This window comes from Pseudopodoces humilis, chromosome 3, assembly GCF_049639895.1.
Source record: "Pseudopodoces humilis isolate 2021_Gansu_Grassland_sample_001 chromosome 3, ASM4963989v1, whole genome shotgun sequence".
Classification (NCBI taxonomy): domain Eukaryota; kingdom Metazoa; phylum Chordata; class Aves; order Passeriformes; family Paridae; genus Pseudopodoces; species Pseudopodoces humilis.
This window is the reverse complement of record NC_142202.1, coordinates 21,369,089-21,391,600: the sequence shown is the minus strand read 5'-3', so window position 1 is coordinate 21,391,600 and position 22,512 is coordinate 21,369,089. Positions and strand designations below refer to the sequence as shown.

Below are 22,512 nucleotides of genomic sequence, written 5' to 3'. Positions count from 1 at the left end.
ATGCTATAGAGTACTAGAGAAAAGCGTGCTTTAAACAATGTCTGTCTTTAGAAAAGCAAACAGACGGCTTAGTGTGAAAACAGCCAAGAGCCAGCAATAAACTCTCAGATTAGACCCTTCCACAGACTGTAAATTAGCTGGACAGTTTTGGTTTGACAGCTTTTTTTTTGCAGGAGCTTTTCCATTGCTTGCTAAAAAGAGATTGATAGCTCAAGGGTTCCTTTGGTTCAGGCTGTGGGAATACTTAAATGGCCTAACAGCATCCATGTGTGTGTGATTACTCAGGTGAATGGTATCAGAATGTTGGATGCCAGGAGACTGAAGGGATCCTTGGTGGGCTCCAGCCCTTCACACAGACCCAGCCAGGAGGAAGGGACAGGCTGGGAGAGCCAACACGCACTGGCCATGTGAGAGGCCCTGGCTATTTGCTCTCAGCTCTTTCAGATTTATTCTGAAAGCTGGAGTCCTGCTCCAGGGTAGACGAACAGGTGGGGTGTATCTAGTTGTAACTAACATTTAGGCTGTCTCTCAAGTCAGGAGGAGGGGGTGCTTCAGGCTCACATCCTGGATCCCAGCATGGCAGAGCTTGTCCTTCACCGATTCATGGCTTCAGAGGCAACACACAGATAGCTCTGTCACAGTAGTTCCTGTAGCAGATTTACCAGGATTGTGTTTCAGATGACAACACTAGTTCTATCCAGCGCTCCTCTGAGGCAAGCTTTTCCCCGTGTGACTGCTGTGCTGTCCACACCTGCACGGCTGTGCGGGATCACCGCTCAGCAGTGCCCTCTTCCCTCCCCTGTGCACAGGCCGGCGGTGCTGGACAAGAAAGGAGACCTGGCTCCACTCAACGAGGTGGGCTACCAGCTCCGCATCTGACACAGCCAGACCACGGACTCCAGAGGGCTTCCCGCTACTGCCGCTGCACTTTACCTGCACTCCCTTGGAAGGAAAAAGGAATGGGACTATTTATTAACTTATGTACTCTCACAATAAAAGTTTGACCTAGAAAATAGGGGGTAATTTTTTTTGGTGGCAGTATTTATTTCAATTTATAAATAAGGCATCAGTGAAGAGAGAACCTAAGATTAGATTTGCCAGGATATGAGATTTTTTTTCTCTCCCATCATGTAGCAGGTGACTCCAGTGGTGTGAGTTTCTTCAAATATAATTTCCCCGTACAAGTGTTAATTGAACTTGGCCTTGTGCTGGGTGGTAGCATTGGAATAACTAACAAATCATATTCTTAGTATTAAGATGTGCTGGGGTGCAGTGCAATTAAAAAAAAACATATTTACTAATAATCTTTAATTCAGCAATAAAAGCAAGCAGTGCAGAAGTGGCATAAGTTTTTAAAGTATCAATATTACCTCACTAGACTTAATAGATATGCAAAACTGTCAGTATTATTGTTTTCTAACTAATTTGTACTGTTTTCCAGCATTACTGGGAGTATTAAAACAGCACTGGATGTTTTACTGCCACCTGTATTATTTTTTTTTGCATGTTGCCAAAAGATGTTAAGTAATAGTAATATGCAAGTGTATTCTTAACACTGACATCTTGTTAGGCAAGATATGAGGTTTGAGGTTTTTTAAATGATGATAATTAATGAATAATGAATTTTTAAACTTTCATAATTTTTTTTTATACTTTTGTCACAAGCTTTTAGCCTTTCTGAACTACACCGCTGAAGCACAAAAAATAGAGATTGCTGTTTTGTAGAGACAAGTCAGCTTTTTTCTCATATATGTAGTACCTGGAATAATGGAAAAATGTGGGAATTGCTAACCTGAGTCTATGTGCTTTTCTCTCCACATTTATGTGCAAATTTGAACCTCGTCTTTGAAAGGCTGAGCAGTCTCCTATGGTGATGCCTTGACACCTTGTATTACATCAGACATAGCAGGCAACCTTCTGCCGTGCTGTGCAGGGAGTTTTCCTACACATTTTGTATTAACAACTGCTTAGTCAGCCTTGAGTAAGGAAGTATGGCTGAAATAGATGAAAATCAAGCTTGTCTGCTTCCTCCCTCCTCCATCTACTCAGTTGTTTTGTTGTAAGACTTGGCTAAGGACCTGCGATGGACAGCAGTGTTTTCAAGTGACGTGGTTAAGACTTGCTGGGGTCCGCCATTCAACTTAGTGAAGTTCTCTGAAAGTATTTGAGTGCTGCATTCCTGGAAATGTTTCATTAGGTGCCTAAATATAAACTGGATTATCGTACATGTCCAGCCTCTACCCTTTGTGCTGTGCTCACAGATGATGCTGCCATGGGCCTGGTGTACCTCCCCTCCTGGGCACTTACTTTTTTGGGATCTCAATGAAGATGGATGCTGTCACAGACTGACAGTAAGGCTTATTCTGAATGATTCAGACTGAATGATTTAAGCTCCTAAAACACTTACATCAGCCAGAAAATGAATGAATACAGAAGGAAAGAATTGCTTGTACACAGACCTCATTTCTCAAAAAACTGAATTTCACCTGCCTAGGACAGGAAGAAAAAGCCAAGACCCAGCAGCCTTCTACAGGCAGTGAAAGGCTTTCTACTATTTAAGACTTCAGAAGCTCTAGAAAGAAAACTTTTCAGAAGTGTGACACTTCTTTATCCAAAATTACCATATCAATAACAGGAAGGCCTTTCCCATCCCTCTTTCTCTAAACTTTTCCTCTCCTGTGTTCCCAGTAAGGATTTTTTGGTTAAGGAGTGAAGCTGAAGAGAGGGAAATACTCTTTTGGTAAATTTTTTTTCTGTAATTTGAGAGCAGCTGCAGAGTTTTGATTTCAAACTTTGTGCTGCCCAGTGTCTTGTGACCTAAACAATTTTTTTTTATGACTTCTCATTGATAAAATTATGTGGAAAATCTTTAATCAGCTGTATCCTATAGCACAATGTTAACTGATATGTTGCAAGTTTTTTCTATGAAACCATAGTTTCCTTCAGCTCAAATAATGGCTGTATATAGTTTCTACCCTTGTCCAGCACAGTTTATTTTCTCTTAACTGATACTGAAGCTTTTTAATGCTGTAGAGATGTGTTGACAAATTGCTTTTGGTTCTTGTTTAAAGTTCTGCTGAAATATTCTCTTGAAACTTGCTTATGATGGCATTTGTCTTAAGTGTGGTTCAAGTGACAGCAAAGTGGTCAAATAGTATAGAAAAACATGCATGACTTTTTGGGCTTTTTCTCATCACTTGTATATGCACAGCATGAAATATCAATAAAAGTATCATGGTAGTCTTTTTTTTAATGACTTGTTCTTTTGTCCTTGCTTTTAAGAAGGGTTGCTACAGCTGAACAACATTTTTAGCTGTAACCTGGATGTACCCAGAGATCTGCAGCCTCTGTCTAAGTATGCTGGCATCTATGTGATTACTCAGATGCTTGAAACTAAACAGCATCCAGGACCAAACAGGCTGTCATCCTCAGCATCAACCTGACTGTTAACAGGTAGAAGAAAGATCTTAAAGAAAGATCTTTAGTTATAACTGCCTGTGATGAAAGTAGCCCCCTCCAAATTCTCAGCAGTGTAAGCTGAATGTGTTGGCAGGTGCTCATATTTTGTAACAGAACTCTGAGGAACTTCTTTAATTCGATGGGTTCTATGGTTACTACCACTGTACTTCCTGCATTATTCTCCAAGAACAAAGTAATTGCAGCTGTCTGCAGTCTGGGAAAGGGAATACAGGTGAAAATTCCACAACTGTTTCTGGCAGACAAATGTTTCTGAATGGGTACAGGTTTTCCAGCACTACAGTGAAAGACAATTCTGTTACTTCAAATTTGGTTCTACATCCACATCCATGTGTAGTTTGACCAAGTTCCAGCTTTATGTTTCTTATTCAGGCAGTCTGGTGTTTTTTTTAATTACTTTGTAAACCGTATTTTACACAGGATGTCTATGAGTGCATAGTGAGAGTAAATATAAAATCTTGATCATTTAATACCTCAGGATCTGACATTTTAATAACAATATGGAAAACACCCCACCCTGTCATCAGTTGTTCAATATGTATAGAAGCCCAAGATGTCAAGGACTAATATTTTCTTTTCCTCCTATAATAGATCAATTAAGTTTCCTGTGATGTGTTCATGAAGCTTAGCTTTATTTCAGATATTTTAAAAAATATTTCAGTGAATGCTACCTCTATTTAAGCCCTTAGAATTTTAAGCAGCAAATTCTTAAAGCACAAATATTTGCCTATATGCCTTTCTTCCTTTGAAAGTTCAATCTTGTGGCCTCTGCACCAAGAACACTGAGTAAACTCCTTTGAAGAAGTGTTAAGATGGAAGTGTCCACAGAGCACATTTGTAGTAAAACATTATTTACAACTCATTATAAAATGCTGCAGGCACACAAACACATTCCCTTTTGCTTGAAGAAACACACAGTTCTCAGAATAGTCGTTTTTACTGTGATTTACAATAAAAATAATTTACAACATATCCATGAAAAACAGTGCCATTTTGAGTCTGGCACAGATGTTTTCCTTTATCAAAGAGGCAGCTAATGTAAAATCTTCTCTTTTTCTCCCTAAAAGACTTCATAATGTAAATTAAACAGGTTTTTGGTTTTTTTTAAAAAAAGCAAAGTCCCATTAGAAAGTCTACTTAACACTAACAAATCAGCATGCAGGCAAACTTATGTAAACCGGACCAGCAGTGCTTCAATTACCCTTTTAAAAAAATAATAATAATCATCTCATGAAGAGAGAAAGTAAAGGGAACTTTACCTACACCGAAAGTCCTTTGGATATTACCGTTCAATAAGCCTGAACTCTGCTAGCAGTGGCAGGTGGTCAGAAGAGTTCTTTTCATTGGGAAGACCATTAACAGTCCAAAGATCTTTCTCTGTTAGAAGTGCCAGCCGGCCAAGAAGTTTCAGACCCCCACAAAAAGAATCCTGTGCTCCTGTTAGAAAAAACAAACCAAAAGGAAATGTTCATCAGTGTGGACTAAATATCAAATGTTCATACAGATGTAGGAGGAAATAATCCAAAATTGTTACTGTTCCATGCAAAATCACCAGTAAGACAGTTCAGAAATTCTTTTATGACCCTCAGAGTAGAGTTTCATCAGTAGAGCTCAAAGCATTCAGAAGGGCACTGTTTTGCAGAAGGGTAAACAGAAGTAAAAAGGAAAATGCATTTATTTGTTCATTGTAACTCACCTGAAAAAGCCTCATATAATCCAGTCCATTACTTTAGACAACAGCATTGCTAAACAAAGCTGACACTTGTGAAGTTAAGTATCTTTTTAGAGTTACTGGTTCACATAACATTTTATTTCTGTATTCTCAAGCACACAGCTCCCCAGCAGGCAGGTCATACAGACACTTCTGTTCATAAGGATGAAGGTATTCTCGCTTTCTATTCCCTAACTGTTCATCATAAGGAAGGGATCTTCATTATCTCCTGCTACCTATTCCTGTAACTACCTAAGAAACCTACCTCCACCTCCTTCCCCAGATGAAACACCACACTGCTCATGCAAGAGTGAAACACGGCACAAGTTTTGCAAGTATTACATAATTACATAGAATGGTTTGGGCTGGAAGGGATCTTAGGGACCATCTACTTCCAACCCCCTTGCCAGGACAAGGAACACTTTCCACTAGACCAGGTTGCTCAGAGCTTCACCCAGTCTAACCTTGGAGGCTTCCAGGAACGGGGCAGCACTGGACCCCGTACTGAGGAATGCCACTTGTCTCCACCTGGACACTGAGCCATTGATGGCAACTGTTTTTTTCCAGACAATTAATGAAGTGGTGCAGCCACCAAATCCATCTCTCCAGCTGTTGGGCAGGACCGTGTCAAATGCCTTGAACAAGTCCAGGTAGATGGCACCAGTTGTTCTTCCCTTTTCCACAACTGCTGTAACCCTGCCACTAAAGGCCACTAGATTTGTCAGGCACAATTTGCCCCTCGTCAAAGAGCAACCAGCTTTTTCAGCTCAGGTGGAGAAGTTCCACTGAGATCCTTCTAAGATGTGTAAAATTTAGATTTCCTGAGCTATATATTCAAGTTAGACAACTACTCAGCAGCCATACCTATTGCTTTCAGAATGCAGAGATGATACTGGGCAAGTTGAGTGCTTTCAGGACCAGCACAAACTGCAGCTGTGACTTTTGACAGAAATACTTTCTGTGTGTAAGTTCTCAGCAAATTCAGAACTTCCTGGCTGAATCTGTTACTGGCTTCCCAAAAGGTACTTTAAAGGACTACCCAGCAACTGCTAAACTCCTTAGAGAGTTCAATAGCTTCATCCTTTGCCATCTGCCTTCTTTCCAGCCCTTTAACAACCCAGCAGCTGTTTGCTGCTCTAAAGAAAAGCTTTTTTACCCTATAAAGATCTCTTGGCAGCTCTAGAGCACACATCCACCAGGTCTTGAGACAAATTTATCATTTGGGACAGCGCCTGCATATCTACAAAGAAGCAGTTTGTTGCCACAGAGAACTTGGTCTGCATGCAGTGATTAATGTCACTCAGAACACTCAGCAAAATTGTGCCCTGCATAACTCAGGTAGATACTGAACCCTGATTACAGGAAATACTGAATACCAAACCAAATATTTGGCTAAACATGACAGAATAAAGCATGAATATCTTAAAATAAAACCCTTTCAATCGAAAAAACAATCAGTGAGCCCAGACCACACATAAAATTCACTTGTACAGACTCTGGCAACTTTGAATATCTGTATTCAAAGTTGCCAGAGTCTGTACTGAAAATCAAAACCATGGCTTAATTTCTATGAGCTCATGAATAAAAACTATACTAGTTCAAAGTAGTTGGAAAATTTAAGTTTGGTTCCATTCTGTGCTCTGATGTGGGAACAATCTATTTGAAAAAAAAGTGCTAGAAGTGCTGTATCACTTCTGGAGCAATGATGATGCAAAAAATATAAAAACAGGTGAATTTGGATTAAAATTTGTGCAGGGACATGCTCTGAATCACACAGTACTCTATTAAATCACATGGCATTCAGAAATCATTAAAACACTTCCCTTATTGTGGTTTTTCAGTCAAAGCTTTAGTATTTACCATTTTACATTAAGGTAGCATTTATTGTGCATGTCATGACAAATTAGACTTTTGTGAATCGACTCAATGAATTTTAACAATCTAGTCTCAAGTTGTGAGATGAAGGTGGTGTTTTCATTCCACATACTGAAAACAGGGTTAATTTATAAAAATCAGTTGCACTCTGCAGTGGGAGCAGGAATGGAATCCATGTTTCTTTGCTCCAAGTTCTGCAGAGACATTTATGTGTTAGCACTATACTGATGTTTGTTGATGGCATAAAACACAGAACTCATGAGGGCATGGACAGCAAACTGCTCAGAAGCACCCACGGAACAAGTCCCAGAGCAGTAAAGTGTGGAGAGACACTGATACCCATCACGGAAGTCCCACAGAGGTACCGCGACTTTCTTGCACCATCTGGTGACTTTTTGCTGCAACTGCAAACCAGAGAGTGACAGCTGGGCCCGTGCCAGTGACCGTGCTCAGAGCAAAGGCCAAGAGTTATTTGGCAGAAATTACTGCAAGACAAGCTGAGAAGTAAATTGCCAGGAAATGGTTCTTTTATCAGTTTTAATGCACATCATAAATTGCTGTTCACCATTGTGTCGATCAAATGATTGTGAATACTGCCTTGCTGTAGGTCTGGCCTGCATTACTGACAGCAGTATTTCTCAGGTGCTACTTCCACTGCTGCTTTCCTGTACCTCCAGCTTGTCTCCATGCTAAGACAGGAACTACAGAAATGTTCAGTCAGATGAAAAGGTTTGCCCTGTGCAGCACTACAAGTCCAGCTGTGGTAGCTGACAAGACCAGCCACATTTCTCAGGTAACAGCTGACATTCAAAGCATTACCACAAACATCTGAGGTACTTCACATGGATGAAATTATCACTATACTTTTCTTACAACAGCAAACAGATATACTTGTTTAGCATCTATGACAATTAAAAGTTGGTTTCTTTACCTGGCTGGTAAGTATGGGTAACAGTATTATCATTTGCTGCAGAATAGAAAATATAATCCACGGTGACAGCACTTCGGGAATGACAAGTTGTCACTTCTGGTATCCCAGTTTCAGGGAAGTAATGAGAATAGACTGAAGACAATTTAAAATGGTGCTGCAATTTTGAAGACAACCTAAAGAGACATCAAAGGAAAGAACTTTATTTTCTTGCAAGAAGGAATAAGCAATGAAGAAATACGTAATAGTTCCTGGTTACAAACAAAATGAATTATCTGAATATGCAAACTAGTGCTTCTCTCCTGCAAGCCATCCCGTAACCTTTTGTGAGAGGCCTAAAACTCTGAAGGCAAAATGCAGGCAGCATTTTCAAGTCAAAGAGCTGATCAGAACTGGCTTAGCTGACACTTTAATTATAGATAGCTTTCAACTCCATATACATTCTGTATGCATTCACATGTCCTCACTCACCAATCTCTCCCCAACACGCAGGCAGAATGTCCGTGAAAGCAGCTCATATGAAAGCAACAAAACACAAACTCATCTAACCAGGCCCTTCAGCATAAAGAGAAATTCAGATTTTTAGAGGTTTTTCCTCCCCCAAGCTAGAGGTATCAAGCTTCCAAGTTAGGCTATGCTTATGTCTTTCTTCCATTCAGGCTCCCATTTTCTGTCTCCCCATTATTTGTCTGTTCCTCTTCAGTTCAGCCCATCTTGTCTCACCTGTCTTTCCAATCTTGAAAGCAAACTGCAAAACTGCACCTTTCAGCAAAAGAACTCCTGTCTTTCAGACATTTGCTTCCATCATCTCTGCAAATCATCCATCCCTCAGCTGTACCTGCCTCATCTTGCATTTTAAACCTGGGCTGCAATGTGTTCTGGTGGAAACCCAAGCAATTAAAAAAAAATTAGCATGTTACTTTGCCTGATTCAGAGCAAACATGCCAGTTGGTACAACACAGACAAGTAGTAATTTCTGCTTTTGTTACATGACATCCCTTTTAAGATGAGGGGAAAAAACCCTTCAAGAAGTATTCAGCATGCTATGGATTTAAACCATAGCATAGAGCTTCCTGTTTTTTATCTATTTCTTCTCTCAGAAATGCCATGACACGTTTTTCATCACCAAGAATTCTCATATGAATATCTGCAGTGATACCAAGATCTCATTTCTGGTAAGAAATGGCTGACTTGGAGTTTGACATCCCACACACACATTTAGGGCAATTTCCTTTTTCTATGCCTTACTTTATATGCCTTTACCAGTTTGGTAAATGCAAATATATTCTTGCTTTCAAAAAGCAGTTACATTTTCCTCATCAGCATTCTAGCCATGGCTTCCTCCTTCTGAGTGAAAATTGCATTACCAAATCCATACTACTCCACGTTTCTTACACTCAAAGAACTTAAATTCTCCCACAGAACTCATGACAAGGAAGATTTTATGACCTTTCCAGTTCCTTTCCCTCCTTCATCCCAGTTTCACACTGCATTATAGTATTTTACTACATCCATAAACATAAAAAGTAAAAACATAAACATAAAAAGTGTATCAAAAACAATAAAAAAGAGAGAGACATGCCAATACTATAGCAGCTGGAAAACACTGTTTTTTTTTTCCTCTCCCTCTTTTAAAAACATAGCTTCTGCAACTGGACTGATTTCATGTTTCTTGCAATCTCTCTACAAAGGACAATGCTCTGTCAAGAAGTGACATAACATGCCAGAAGCATTATTTTAATAAGCAGGTACAATGTAGCCTCTAAACAGCACTCACACCTCAGCCCTGCATTCTGAAAAAGTATCTGCAACTTCCTGAAAGAAAACACATTCCACTATTGCCAGTTCTAGTCTTTTGCTGTCTGATCAGCCTTTTAATGTTTAAATGAACAATGATGTTTTTGCCAAAAGGGCAGACTGGGTTGGGTGATCATCGGGTATTCACAGCTGGAATCAGATATAAAATTTGGTCTAAAACCAAAACTAATCCACAAGTAAACAGCCAAGGACTTCCATATTTTTCCCCAATACATACTTTTCAGATGCTATTACAATCTCCTGAGTGTTGTCTGGTTTTGCTGCTTCCAATTTTTCTCCTGCAAAACAAAAAGAGATTAAATTTAGAGTTCAAATAGGATATAAGTGAGAGCAATACTGAAGAGCTGCAGAAAAGCTACAGGAAAAATAAATATCTTTAACTACACTTATTTTTGCAGCAGGCGAGATACAATTCACCAAGCTGGATTAAATTATTCTGTCCCACTAGTAACATCCCCTCCAAAGACTCTAATATTATGTTCCATTAATTTAAAATTATTTTTTCTGTCAAAGAAAAAAATAGTGGAAGAAAGATGTAGCCATACTCAGCAATGAATCACTTGCTTTTCCCAACTGTTCCATGAAATGCCAACACTATAATTCATAAACACTAAGGCAGAATGCAGGTTCACACTCTGTCCATGTGCTGCATTCCTTCACCTCCCTCCTATCAGTCACAGCACAGCTGGCTTTCAGGATGCAAACACAGGAGTTTAAACATTACACACCAAATCCTGAAGGGAAATTTCTAACTATTATCTCATAAAGATTCAAATTTGCAAAGTTTATGTGAAGAAATCACTTTAATGAGCCGAGCAAGAAAGTTTTGTAAGCTCAAGACTCACTGTTTTTCCCCCATTAAAACAGAACATATGGTTTTCAGTACTAGCTGAATGATACTTTCAAAGGCTCACAAAAATTCATTAATCCAAAAACTGACCTGCACTTTCTTCCTTTTGTTGCTGTTTTACTTCATATACACAGTTTTGTGAAATACCTAATTTTTTTGGCCAAATTGGAATAGATAAGATTCTCTGTCCCCTTGGAAACTGTTCTTGTCCAGAGACCTGAGAAAGACAACACAAGTTTTTTTCAGACAGAAATCTGATTAAAAAAAAACCAAAAACAAACCCCACAAAACAAAACTGAAATAAATTAAATTTTTTTAATATAGTTTAAAGAAAAAGGCCCAGCCACTTAGAATAACTCTTTTATAATGAGTCAAATCCCTGTAAAAATAACACCATTTATGTACATCCACACTGTTTATCCTTAGCAAGTTCTTTGCAGGTACCAGATGGTTTTTGTGACACTGAGATACTTCCAAGGACACTTTTAGCAATGTGACAGCACTGGCTCAGCATACAGAGCTACCCAGCAAACACTTCAGCTCGAGGACGCTGATCCTTCTGGGAGCAAGTCAAGTCATATGGGGGCTTGAATCCCTACTAGCAAAGAACACCCAGCAGGGCTATTTTGTTGCAATGTTTTCTCATTTTATGTAGTTCAGTCACTCCTATTACTTAGCACGTGACACACCAACAGCTGCATACAAGAGCTCACAACAAGACATCTTTTAATATGAAACAGTTGAGGTTCAGCATCTAATAGCAGCTTTGCTTTTACAATTACTGTAGTCACCAAGTTTATCTACAATAAGAGTCATCTTCCCACAGAGCACACAGTAGGTTTTGATTAAGTGGTTATTTAATCCTGCTTAAAGACTGGGACACTTAAATACAGTGATAAAATCATCCTGTGGATTCACTACGTTTCAGGAATGACTGCTGTTGAGTTTTTCCTTTCAGAATGCTGGGAGAGGACACAATATTCCCTAAGGCACAGCTAATATATCCAAGCTTATTTAACTGCAATAACTTTTGCTTTGCAGGCTGCAGAGAGGGCACTATGAGAGGTACTGCAATGGAAACAATCACAGCACCATTCAAATATTTCTCTTCAATCAGCAATTTTTTTGGTGAGAAGTGAGAAGCACAGCCTACCTTCCCTATAGCAAGTCCTTCATAATTTAACTTTCCTTCCTTTATAAATTTGTACAGTGGAGAGCCAGGAACAGAATTGAAGTCCCCACAGATAATAATTGGGCAGAAGGAGCCATCCTTCTGAGAGGCAACACTGGCAATCTCTGCCAGGAGCATTGCAAGCTGGGTCAGTTTGATGTCCCCTCTCCTTGGGTTGTACAGCAGGTGTGTATTGGCAATACAGATGGCAGCATTGGCTTTACAGTGAAATCTCGGCTGCAGCAGCAACACCAGTCCAACGTTGTCCCTGTCCAAGAGTGGGATATCACGGCGAAAAAATTCCACAGGGTTTGAAGAAATCAGGCTAAATTTGGAAGTTTTGAAACAAATGGCACAGCCATCAGGTTTTCTGCCTGTCCTCATTTTATACTCACAGTGATATCCTGTAAGAAAGGCAATTAAGAACATAAAATATTATTGCACAGAGATTTTAAAACAACAGAAAAATCAGAAAAATCTCATGCTGCTTTTCTCACATGATAGTCACCCTCCAGTCTGAAGTATCAAAGTCTGTATGATGTTTACACAGACTCGTGTTCACTTTTCTTTCTGCCCTAATCTGACCTGAGGCTAGTCCAGGACAGGAAGCCTGATCCAATACCTTTTGCAATGTGTAAACATGTACATACTCTAAGCCACAAGCCATGTTCTTATCTCCTCATGTGGAAAAAAAACCAACAAATAATGCCCCCTGCTCACCATAAAAGTGGTCTTGTGCACTGAAGCTTTTTCTGGATGTTACAAGAATTTAGGAGTAATACCAGTGAAGCATCACCAATCAAAAGCCTTAATCATGCTAAATCATTAGTCAATGTCTAAAATGATTCATGGAACAAAAGTCTCAAACATATTTACATAATTATGCAATTATCCAGTGAGCAGCAAGTGGCAAGCTTTTACCAAGGAAACAGAGACATTTATCAAATGACAGCACTGGAGTTCAACCAAGTCAATCTAGAAAGTCCATCCAGTGATTTGCCAATTTCTTCATTTTATGTTGAGATGATTTAAACAAGACCTTATCTATGTAAGGAAAGAAAATCCATCTTGAAACAGTATCTAGGTTTTTGCCATTTTTAAATGTTCTCTGCCCTGCCCAGAGCATATGAATTCATGAAATAGTGAGCTCACACCAGTGCTAGAACAGGGGATTCCCATTCCCCTCTCCCAGATTGAGGCCATCTTGCTCCTGCCACTTGTTGTGGCACTTACTGCTAACTCAGTAATCCAACAGAAAATTAACCCAGAAAAATAAAATTAGTCTGGATAGCATTCTGCAGGACTGGTGGATTTCAATAGTGAGTGCCAGAACCAGCCCAGGATAAGGGGCAGGACACGCATCTGGAAGCTAGGGATGGGGCAAGCTCCAGATCCTCCTGTACAGTAGCTACAAGTTCACTTGCCCCCAACAAGCCTGGCCTCACCATGTTGTTTCATGTTTCAAGTGGATTTTAGTCAGTACTGCCACTACTCTCTTTGCAAACATGCAATTCTGGGAGCTAGACTACCTCAACTAACCAAAAGAGAAAAAAGTATCAGTCCAGTGCTGCTCCTTTACCATGTCCTCCTGGCATCAGACAAGAACCAGTGCCAGGATGGAAGCAGGGCCCTGGGACTGGAAGGTGGTGCAGCGCACAAAGGATCTAGATCAGGTTAAACCACCATGGAATCAACCCTTAGCAACACATTCCTTCCATAAAATCACGAGGGATAGTGACAAGACAGTCTATTCAGACTGACTGGACAGAACTTGCATAAAACCTAATGAATATATACTGACATTTAGTGCTGATATTTGGAAGGCTTTAAGGCAATAAAAACATGCCCTTGAAGAGCAACTCAACAGACATACTGGTAAAAAAGATTAGGGTAGTTTCAAGAGAGCACTTTATGCATTTATCAAAGAAGATACACAACGTTGTTGCATGTGATGGCAGAAGACTTGATTCTATAATATATGCGAGTTTTTTTTGAGGAAACTAGTACTGAGGTCCCAAAGGGTAACAAGTTACCCTTCCAGGGGAAAAGACAATGTATTGGTCCTAGTTTCATCATACCTAGGGATTCCAAACTTGACTTGATCTCTGCTCTATAGTGGTCTTCTTGGACTTCTTGTAAGCAGAGCACCTAAGGAAAGGTTTACAATTAAAATGTATTAGTAAGTACATCAAAACATTACCACAGCATATCTCTGTTGGCCAGTCTGTACAGGTATTAAAAAAAAAAACAGATTCAGAAGTTTTTTGATAATACTACTACTACTACTACTACTGCTACTACTACTACTAATATATAATTATTATAATTATCATAATCCCACCAAAGAATTCACTCTTCTATAGAAAATGCTCCCTAAGATTATGAAGAAGGCCCCAGTTCCTCCCACCCTTTTTCAGACAGACATTTTCAGAGGTGAGATTAAACTTAATCAAAATAGTAACTTGCTACTACATTCTCACCAGTTCAGGGGAAGGTTCAGGGAGAAGGGATGAAGAGGCAAATGGCCTACTACAGGGTGGAAAACAAGCTACCATATTATAAGAACCTGAATAAAAGATCAAACTCAAAATATTAATTTAAGAGAGTTCACAGAATCGCAGAACATTTTGAGTTGGAATGGATCCACAAGGATTATAAAGTCCAACTCCAGCTGTGAGCATCTCTGAGCCTTCCCCCAGCACGATGCAGTAACACAGATTTATAGCCACCACTGAGGATAAAGGGCTGAGTTCCCAAAGGGGGAGAAGTTTCCCTGCTTGCTGAACTGCAGCAACACATTCCACTTGCCCAGCTGACATTAGCTCATTCAAGGTCTCAAGGGAGAATCAAATCTCAAGCAACACTCTGAAATCTCTGCTTCACTTAAGGTTACAGTTCCAACCAATGGAAGAGTTAAAAATCTATGTCCTTTAGCAAGAGATTTCTCTGTGGAAAGGGCACCTGCACGTACCGGGGTCTGACAGCAGCTGCTCCTCTCAGAAAGCTACCCAAGGTATCTTATTGTAAAGATATATGCATACAGGATGTATAAATTTATTAGGAAGGAAGAGCTTGAAGGGACTTTAATTTCCAGATTTATGGCTGCATAGTAACATAACTGCATTTTTCAAATGGTGCAAGGCTGTTTTTCTGTGGCTTCCATAATACAACTACTTTTTTCAGTATTGTTTTCTGACACAAACCAGATGGATTCTATCACTGAGCTTTTGTTGGTCTGAACAGTGGCTGAAGCAAAATTTTACTGACTTGATTTCCTGATCAAGACTTGAAATAATTTATGTGTCCTCAAAAACAAACAATAAATGCTACAACCAACCAAAACCACAGCAGTATTTTTTCAGATTTCAGTACAGAGCAGCAGAATTTGCTTATTCATTATTAAGTTCATCATTAAGATATATCCACATGTTCATTTTCTACTCACATCTGCATCCAGCTCTTTGATTTCTTGTAGGATATTGGGAAATCTGTATGTCCAGAATAGCAGTCGCTGCCTGCAGTGTTTGTACAGGTGACAGTTGTCTTCCAACAAATTCTGTGAGAGAATATTGTAGGACATGACTGTAAAATCAAATGATGCCTCGCTTCCTATACTGCTTTGGTCAGATCCTTTATTTTTAGCGATTTTCATTGTTTTACTCTGCTGACAGAAATATTCCCAGTGTCTTTTGATGGTTCCTGTTAAACGCACATAAAGCAGAAAAAAATTATGTTATAGACCACATGACTTCTTACTGCTCTTGGAAATCATTCTACTGACAACTATTTGTCTTTCAAATCACTTAAATAATTCTAAAAGCTTATTCAATTAGCAGTGATTCAGACCCTCTGTTTAAAATGGATTTTATATAAGCATCAGTAAAAAAAAATTTTAAAAAATCAATCAAACAAAAAACCCCCAACCTCAAGACAAACAGCACAAAACCATTATATGCTCTGGATTACAACTGCTTTGAAACTGAGAAACTGGCATGTTCTAAGGAGATTGTTGCAATCAGACTACACCCCCTGCTCCTGTAGAAGGGCTGCCAAACTGGTGAGCCAAATCCAGTCTGCTGAGAGTCTTACACTGCCTTAAACCACTGTCGCCTCAGCAGAGATTGTGTATGCCAGTCTAGGTATACACTCCTTAGGGCAGCATATGGGCACCTCATTGATTTCTCTATCTATGACTAACAAAGGTTTAGGTATCCATCAATCACCTCTAGTCCGCGTACAGTCCGTAAAACTCAGCCATAAGCTGCAAAAGGGTCTACTACAGAAGTCCCAAAACAAATAATGAACCCCATTTTCCTCAGTGAGTTGAGAAATTAAGAAATTATTAAGTCTCAGAATTACTAAGAACTTCTGAAAAGGCTTCCTCCACCTTTCTTCTGTTTAAAATTTCATACTTATTATTAGTAGGAAAATTCATAATAACATATCTGCCCATCATTAAGCATCCAATTTCTTTTTAAGGAATGTATTTCTCCACTTAAAAACTCACAGAGATGCTTTTTACCCTTTTTATCTAACCTCACCTGAGAGCAAGGTGAGATCCACAGTTACCTGTGCTCACAACCATTGCCAGACTGCAGTTATAGCTGTTACCATCTGTCCTATTTGAGAAGGAATTTTCATTGCTGTGCTTAGATTATTCAGGACTTTACAGAGTTTGCAATTAATACAGCGAGGCTTTAAGTTCTGTTTCTGTGGCGGGAGAGAAGCCACATTGCTCCTCAGCAGGTATCTTTAATTAGCATCACCTTACAAAGGGTGGCTGGGAAGGACCACAATGCCAGCCACGCTCTCAGATAAAGGTATGTCAAGCAGGGTTAAGAGAGAACTCAATAATTAAGGCACGAAGCAAAGTCCCTTCCTTTGGTACCTGAAGATGAATATGATGTTTCTAAGCATTATGGGTATTTGTGTCCAAAAATCCCTTAGGGATGCTGATAGCATCTATTGCCCTTTTGAGTCATAATACAATTTCTGTTTATTTTGCTAAGGAAGTGATTTATGCAAGACGGCAACAATTTTGACTGTGTCCCTCTATTTGTTGCACACTAGACAAAACTGTGAATATACACAAGACTCCAAAAATCCAAAAATATTTGGATGTTATGTACAAGATTGTATCTGTAATAAGCTAACACAGACACTTTGAAGTTTCATGGAAGTTTGTTACTGAGCCCAGTAGACAACCCTGCACTTCCTCCTGTATTTACCTGGATAAATGCTTGCTCTGCAAGATGTGTCAGATCTGACACAAAACTTGCTAACATGCCAGTGGCAGAATACAGCTATAAGAACAAAATCACACAATCACACTGGAAGCAAGCACCATTAAAACTCAGACCATTAATTCTGTTTTCTAGGTCACAGATAACTCAAGTGGTCTGGAAAGAAACCAGTTCAGGTCCAGTAGGGTTTATGATCTCAGGCAGAGCACAAGGAATGAAGCTATACAACTGCCAGCCCAGCTCAGCCTTACAGCAAGTCATCCAAATCTTTTTGCTTTTTAGAGCTTCCAGGTTAACAGACATAACCTGGTGACAGAGACATGAGAGTGTTGTCTAAACCAAGCTCAGGACTCTCCAAGTTGGGCAATTCCTCATACAACCGACTGTGTTCTACTGCCAAGTGCAATGAACCTAGTTCTTGTAGACTATTTGACAGCACAAAATACAAGTCTGCAGACTAAACAGCATTACAAAACTGGACCATTTTTAAGACATGTTTTCCGGAGAGGGGTGCCAAGAAAAACAGTAACTCAAAAGGAGCAGGCACTACTGCTCATAACTCTAACTCATTTGGTGTTACTTAGGATTACAAATAACACGGAAAATTAGCAAAGAGCATATTTTACCTTTCTTGCTGCCATGTATTTCTTCATTCTGTGGTACAGAAAGGCAAGATACCTCCTTCTGATTAGACAAGTTTGTTTCTTGTTCAGGACCTGAAGTATCATCCTGGGCACTGAGTCTTCTCTTCTTTGTCAATGGTTCTTCTCCCTCAGATTTCATACTGGGGCTGGGTAGGTGAAAGCAACAACTTTGTGTGTAGTTATCAAGGTGCCAATTGGAGTTCTGAAATTGTCTCCAAGGTCCAAAAAATGGAGGGAATCTCCAGTTTGCTGAAAAATCAGATGAAATAGGGAGTGGAAACGAGGCCCATGGAGGATAGTGTCCGGCCCATCTCATACTGCTGGAAACTGGGCTGTTGAAGGCGAGTATCTGTGAGCCATTCCAGTGGGTGATCCAGTCTCTGCCCAGCCTCTGCACATGGCGGGGCAGCATGGAGTGTCTACCAAAAAAGCACAAGTTTCATTACTGGCAGACAAGTACATCCGCCTGTAGAAAGCTGTGGAGGCCAAGTCATCCTGGTCAGGACTTCCCCAAGATACTCCTTCTCTACAAGTAAATGCATACAAGATATCCAAACACTTATATACAAGGTATTTGAACATTTATCTAAATGACATGCAAAATGGGACTTGACAAAGTGATCTTGCATCCTTTCTCCCCCCTCAGATTTACAAGTGCCATTTAGTGTCCAAACTCTATCCATGCCAGTAACTATTTACAATTTATTATCTGCCTTGTTGAATTCAAGTGTCAGATTTTTCAAGTGCTCAGAGGACTGACCTTTACAAAAGGTAATTTTTGCATGCTGCATTAACTTTATCATAAGGCTATTTGTAAGGAATGAGAAGATCACTTTCCTGGAAGCAGTCAGAGCTTTGTTTGGAAAGCCATTGATTTGGCTCAAATCCCAAAGCTAACATGACAGGGAAATAAAGACACTAAGTCTCAAGGCATCACTAGCCCCAGCTTAAGACTAAATCTGTATTCTTATTTCTTTTCCAGGAGACCAAACCACGGCTCAGCAACTAAAGCCATGAAAAATAAGTGGGTTTTTTCCCCTTTTTTTTTTTTTTTCCTTTAGAAGAAAGAAATCTGTCAAAAAAATCACAGGAAGGAAGGCTGAGTGATAATAATATCTCAGCTTCCTCACTGTTTAAATAATGTGTATTTTGAGCTTATAAGCAAAAGATAGCAAAGCTTGGTATGCCTGAAGTTGCATTGAAGTGAGAACCTCCCAGCTGCCATTCAGCCGAGGAAATAAGCTGAAATACAGAATCACTGAATCACAGAACATTCTGATTTGGAAGGGACCTGCAAGGATCACCGAGTCCAACTCCTGGCCCTGGAAAGGACACCCCAAGAGTCACACCATGTGCCTGAGAGCATTGTCCAAAGGCTCTCTGGCCTCTGTCAGGCTGCCTGGTGCTGTGACCACTTCCCTAAGAGAATTTGTGCCAGCGCCCAGCCACCCTCTGGGTGAAGAACCTTTTTCTATTATCCAGCCTAAACCTCCCCTGACACAACCTCAGGCCGTTCCCTCGGGTCCTGTCACTGGGCACCACAGGGAAGAGATCAGTGTCTGCCCTGCCTCTTCCCTTCATAAGGAAGTTGTAGACTGCAAGTAGACAGACATGCCTCACTCTGCTCCAGGCTGAAAATTACCTCGGCCGCTCCTCACAGATTCCCCTCAAGGCCTTTCACCATCTTAGCTGCCCTCCTTTGGACACCCTCTTACCGCTAATACAACTTTCAGCAAAACCCGCTTGTCCTGAAATAACCCTTTTCCGCCACAGCGCACCAGATGTAGTCCGGCAGACACAAAAACAAAACACTCCCCCGAACACCACAGCATTACTATGGAGCAAAAAGAGGCATCGCTCCTTTACAACCTTCCCTAAAACACCTGCTTTACAGAAAAGCACTGAGAAACTGCTCCCTCCTAAACCCCCGGCCCCGCAGCCCCCCACCCCCGGCAGCACAACGCCCCGCGCTGTGCTCTGTTTACCGCGGCCTTGCTCGGCCTAAGTGCGGGCATTTAACACCAGCGCCCCCAGCCCCGGTTACCTCCCGGCGGGCCCGGGCCCCGCTACCGGCCCCGCGCAGCCCCAGCGCCCCCCGGGGGGGTCAGCCCAGGGCCCCGCCAGCTCCGGCCGCCGCGTTCCGGCCGCCCCGCTGCCGCCTCATACCCGCACGGGCAGCGGCCGCCGCGCCCTCCCGCTCGCTCCTGGGACTTGTAGTCCAAGGGCCGGGCCCGCGGCCATGTTTAGTCCGGGCAGCCGACGCCGAGGCCCGGCCGCCATCTCGGCCCCGGGCGGGTGACGCCCCCAAGCCCGCGCTCCTCGCCGGAGGCCGCGCCGGGGCAGCGCCCGCTCCGGAGCGCAGCAAAACCGACGTGTAGGCAGCCTGACTGCCGGCTTTTGAAGCGTTTAAATGGAGGTAACACTGTGTTGGTGCTGTAGTTTCTTCACCCAGAGGGTGGTGGGGCACTAGAAAAGGCTCCCCAGGAAAGTGGTCGCAGCACCGAGTCTGGCAGAATTCAAGAGGCATTTGGACAACGCTCTCAGGCACATGATGAGACCCTCGAGGATGTCCTGTGCAGGACCAGGGCTTTGATGATCCTTGTGGGTCCCTTATAACTCAGCACATTCTGTGACAGTTTCCATACGTGGTCTTCTCCCTGGGATCACCGTGTGTTCCTGCAGGGTCAAAGGGGCCGAGAAAGAGCTGCCGTATATTACAAGGTACCGTAGCGTATTTGCAGGGCAGCAGCACCATGCTTAGTGTTAGAACAAAACCCTAAAGCCCACTCATCCAAGCGTTTCAAAATTTTCAGGTTTTAAAATGCAGCTGAAGGTGCCCTGCTGAGGAGAGCTGGCCAGAGAGATGGGTGGGAGACCTGCCTGTCCTGCAGACCCTGCTGACAGACCCACCGCTGCTTACCAGCTGCAGAAACAATCCTCTGGCTCTGCCGATGTTGCTTGAGTAAGCACTGAGAACACTTTCTTGAGGTCTTCTGAGGACAGAGGAAATGCTGGCCCTGTTTACTGTAAGGAAACGTAGCAGAATGCATATGAAAAATTATAGTGCTGAATAGTGCAGGAACTTTAATCAAGTAAAATACTATTTCCCTGCATTCCTTCTGTATCTGTCATAAAAGTGACTTTAAATAACATTTGAAGTTTTCCCAGGATTGGTAGGGAAGACGAAATAATGCAGTGACGAGCATGCTAGTTAGGCAACATGTCAGATCCAGTTTGGATTTTCCATTTCTTGGACACGAGTTACTGGTGAAAGGTAAAAATACCCACCCATTTTCTGTTAGTTTCTTCACTATATGGGAGTGTAACTAGTAGCCCCATAACACATGTGTAGTAAAGGATCTCCCAACTGCATTTTCAAGACCATCTTGTTTTGGTGGTTTGTTCTTTTCTGAATTTTTGTATTCTTATCTTTTAAATGTACTTCTAGGACAGAAGACAGTAAGCCAAAACTATGGCAACAACAACTGCTGTTGTTTCTAGGAGCAGAATCTACACCTAACATGCAGTTATTTTCTGTATTTTGACCTGCACAGGGACACACAAATTGATCTGTCACTTCAAATGTTTTTACATAGTAATAAACTCAGTAGTGATGCTGAAAAAAAAAAAAAAGAAATCACAGAAGCTTTGGGTTTTAATAAAAATGAAGATGTGCTAAAAAACATGGAAGTTGCTTAATAGACAAAACAGAAGAAAAAGACTAACCTATATATATGATGCAAATTGTTTCTCATCTCAGTGTTACTAGCTTTTCTTGCCTTGACCTAGAGAAGTCTTAATAAGCCAGTAACACTTAACTGTGGATTTTTTTATTTCTGTCTGATTACTATTTTGTGTTGGCTATACTATGTGAAAAGATATTCTGCAGAATTAGGTATCTCCAAATTCTGATTTGTAAGTAGAAGCCAAATTATTTTATGAGTCATTTGAGCTTTTGAAACTCCCTAGTGAATGGAGGCGACTGAGTCACTGAGGGATGCTTTGATTGATTATGCTGCACATAAGAACAGCCACTGTAGCTCAGATCAATGGTCCACTGAGCTCAGTTTCCTGCGTTCTAAACATGGTTAGCAGCAGATGCCTAGAAATGTGCAGGGGCTGGGCAAATTTCAAATGAATACTCTCACTGCCTCTTTCTGTTTTCAGCTGTGTGCGTTTCCTAAGCCTGATGTGTTTGCCTCTTTAGTTACTCACTCTCTCCCCCAAGTACTTGAATTTGCAAACTTTTGATAATTTATAGAACTTCCATGAAGTTATATGTAGCAGCACAAGATGTTAAGGACATGTTCTTCCCTCCTCAGAAGATAAGTGAGAAGTGAGCTGCTAACAACCAATGCCCTCTTTCTTCCCTCTTCCTTAAGAAAATGTTCCTCAAAGGAAAGGCACTTGCTTACTATGAAGTTCAGTACAAGACTCTCATCTTTCACAAAGTCACATGATTAAGTATTTATATTAAATACTTTATGTCAAAAACCTGCATGAGAGCAGAGATATTAATAACCTAGTAAGGAAAAGCTGTTTTTTTTAAACATCTGCAATTAAATGAATGAAACTACAGTGATTTTTAAAAAAATCGAAACAGTGTATATAATCTAAAGTGTGAGTTCTACATTGGTACAAGCCCCACTACAGACAAGAAATCAAAGGTGATGTTACAAAAGGATAAGGTCCTGTGGCACAGAGTTATGCTCCTTAGAACTGAAGCAATGCCCCTCAAACCCTGGAGCGTTTCCTAAGACCAAAGTGTTCTGCAGACCTATGCACGCACGGGAGC

General features: G+C 40.9%; 2 protein-coding genes across 6 annotated transcripts in view; one reads left to right on the top strand and one right to left on the bottom strand.

Moving 5' to 3' along the window:
• The window catches only part of VASH2 (vasohibin 2), a 33,351-nt gene extending 31,086 nt beyond the window's left edge, over nt 1-2,265 (top strand). The window contains exon 7 of the mRNA XM_005523343.3: nt 810-2,265. Coding sequence (XP_005523400.2) covers nt 810-879 — 70 coding nt within the window. The 3' untranslated portion in view covers nt 880-2,265. The remainder of the gene's footprint in view (nt 1-809) is intronic.
• On the bottom strand, nt 858-20,716 carry ANGEL2 (angel homolog 2). Of its 5 annotated transcripts, none has more exons than XM_014252925.2 (9): nt 17,700-18,158; nt 15,276-15,529; nt 13,909-13,978; nt 11,813-12,234; nt 10,750-10,876; nt 10,027-10,087; nt 7,995-8,167; nt 4,737-4,914; nt 858-942 (listed from the first exon to the last, which is right to left on the bottom strand). In XM_014252925.2, exons 1-8 carry the CDS (start codon nt 18,127-18,129, stop codon nt 4,760-4,762), a joined length of 1,692 nt encoding a protein of 563 aa, XP_014108400.1. In that variant the 5' UTR covers nt 18,130-18,158; the 3' UTR covers nt 858-942; nt 4,737-4,759. The 5 variants fall into 5 exon arrangements, with proteins under 5 accessions (XP_014108400.1, XP_087909862.1, XP_014108399.1 ...); XM_088053736.1 differs by lacking the exon at nt 858-942 and adding an exon at nt 20,638-20,716 and having other exon boundaries at nt 4,089-4,914; nt 17,700-18,136; XM_014252924.2 differs by lacking the exon at nt 858-942 and adding an exon at nt 19,884-20,063 and having other exon boundaries at nt 4,089-4,914; nt 17,700-18,136.
• Nucleotides 20,717-22,512: the final 1,796 nt, after the last annotated feature.

Bases quoted from the DNA above. Each gene is read 5' to 3' on its own strand.
- ANGEL2 (XM_088053736.1), bottom strand. From the start codon at position 18,129: ATGCTGCCCCGCCATGTGCAGAGGCTGGGCAGAGACTGGATCACCCAC. The intron at 13,979-15,275 runs GTGAGTAGAAAA...ACCTTTCCTTAG, and splicing joins TCAAAGAGCTGGATGCAGAT to GTGCTCTGCTTACAAGAAGT. The intron at 12,235-13,908 runs GTATGATGAAAC...CCTTTCTTACAG, and splicing joins GTCAAGTTTGGAATCCCTAG to GATATCACTGTGAGTATAAA.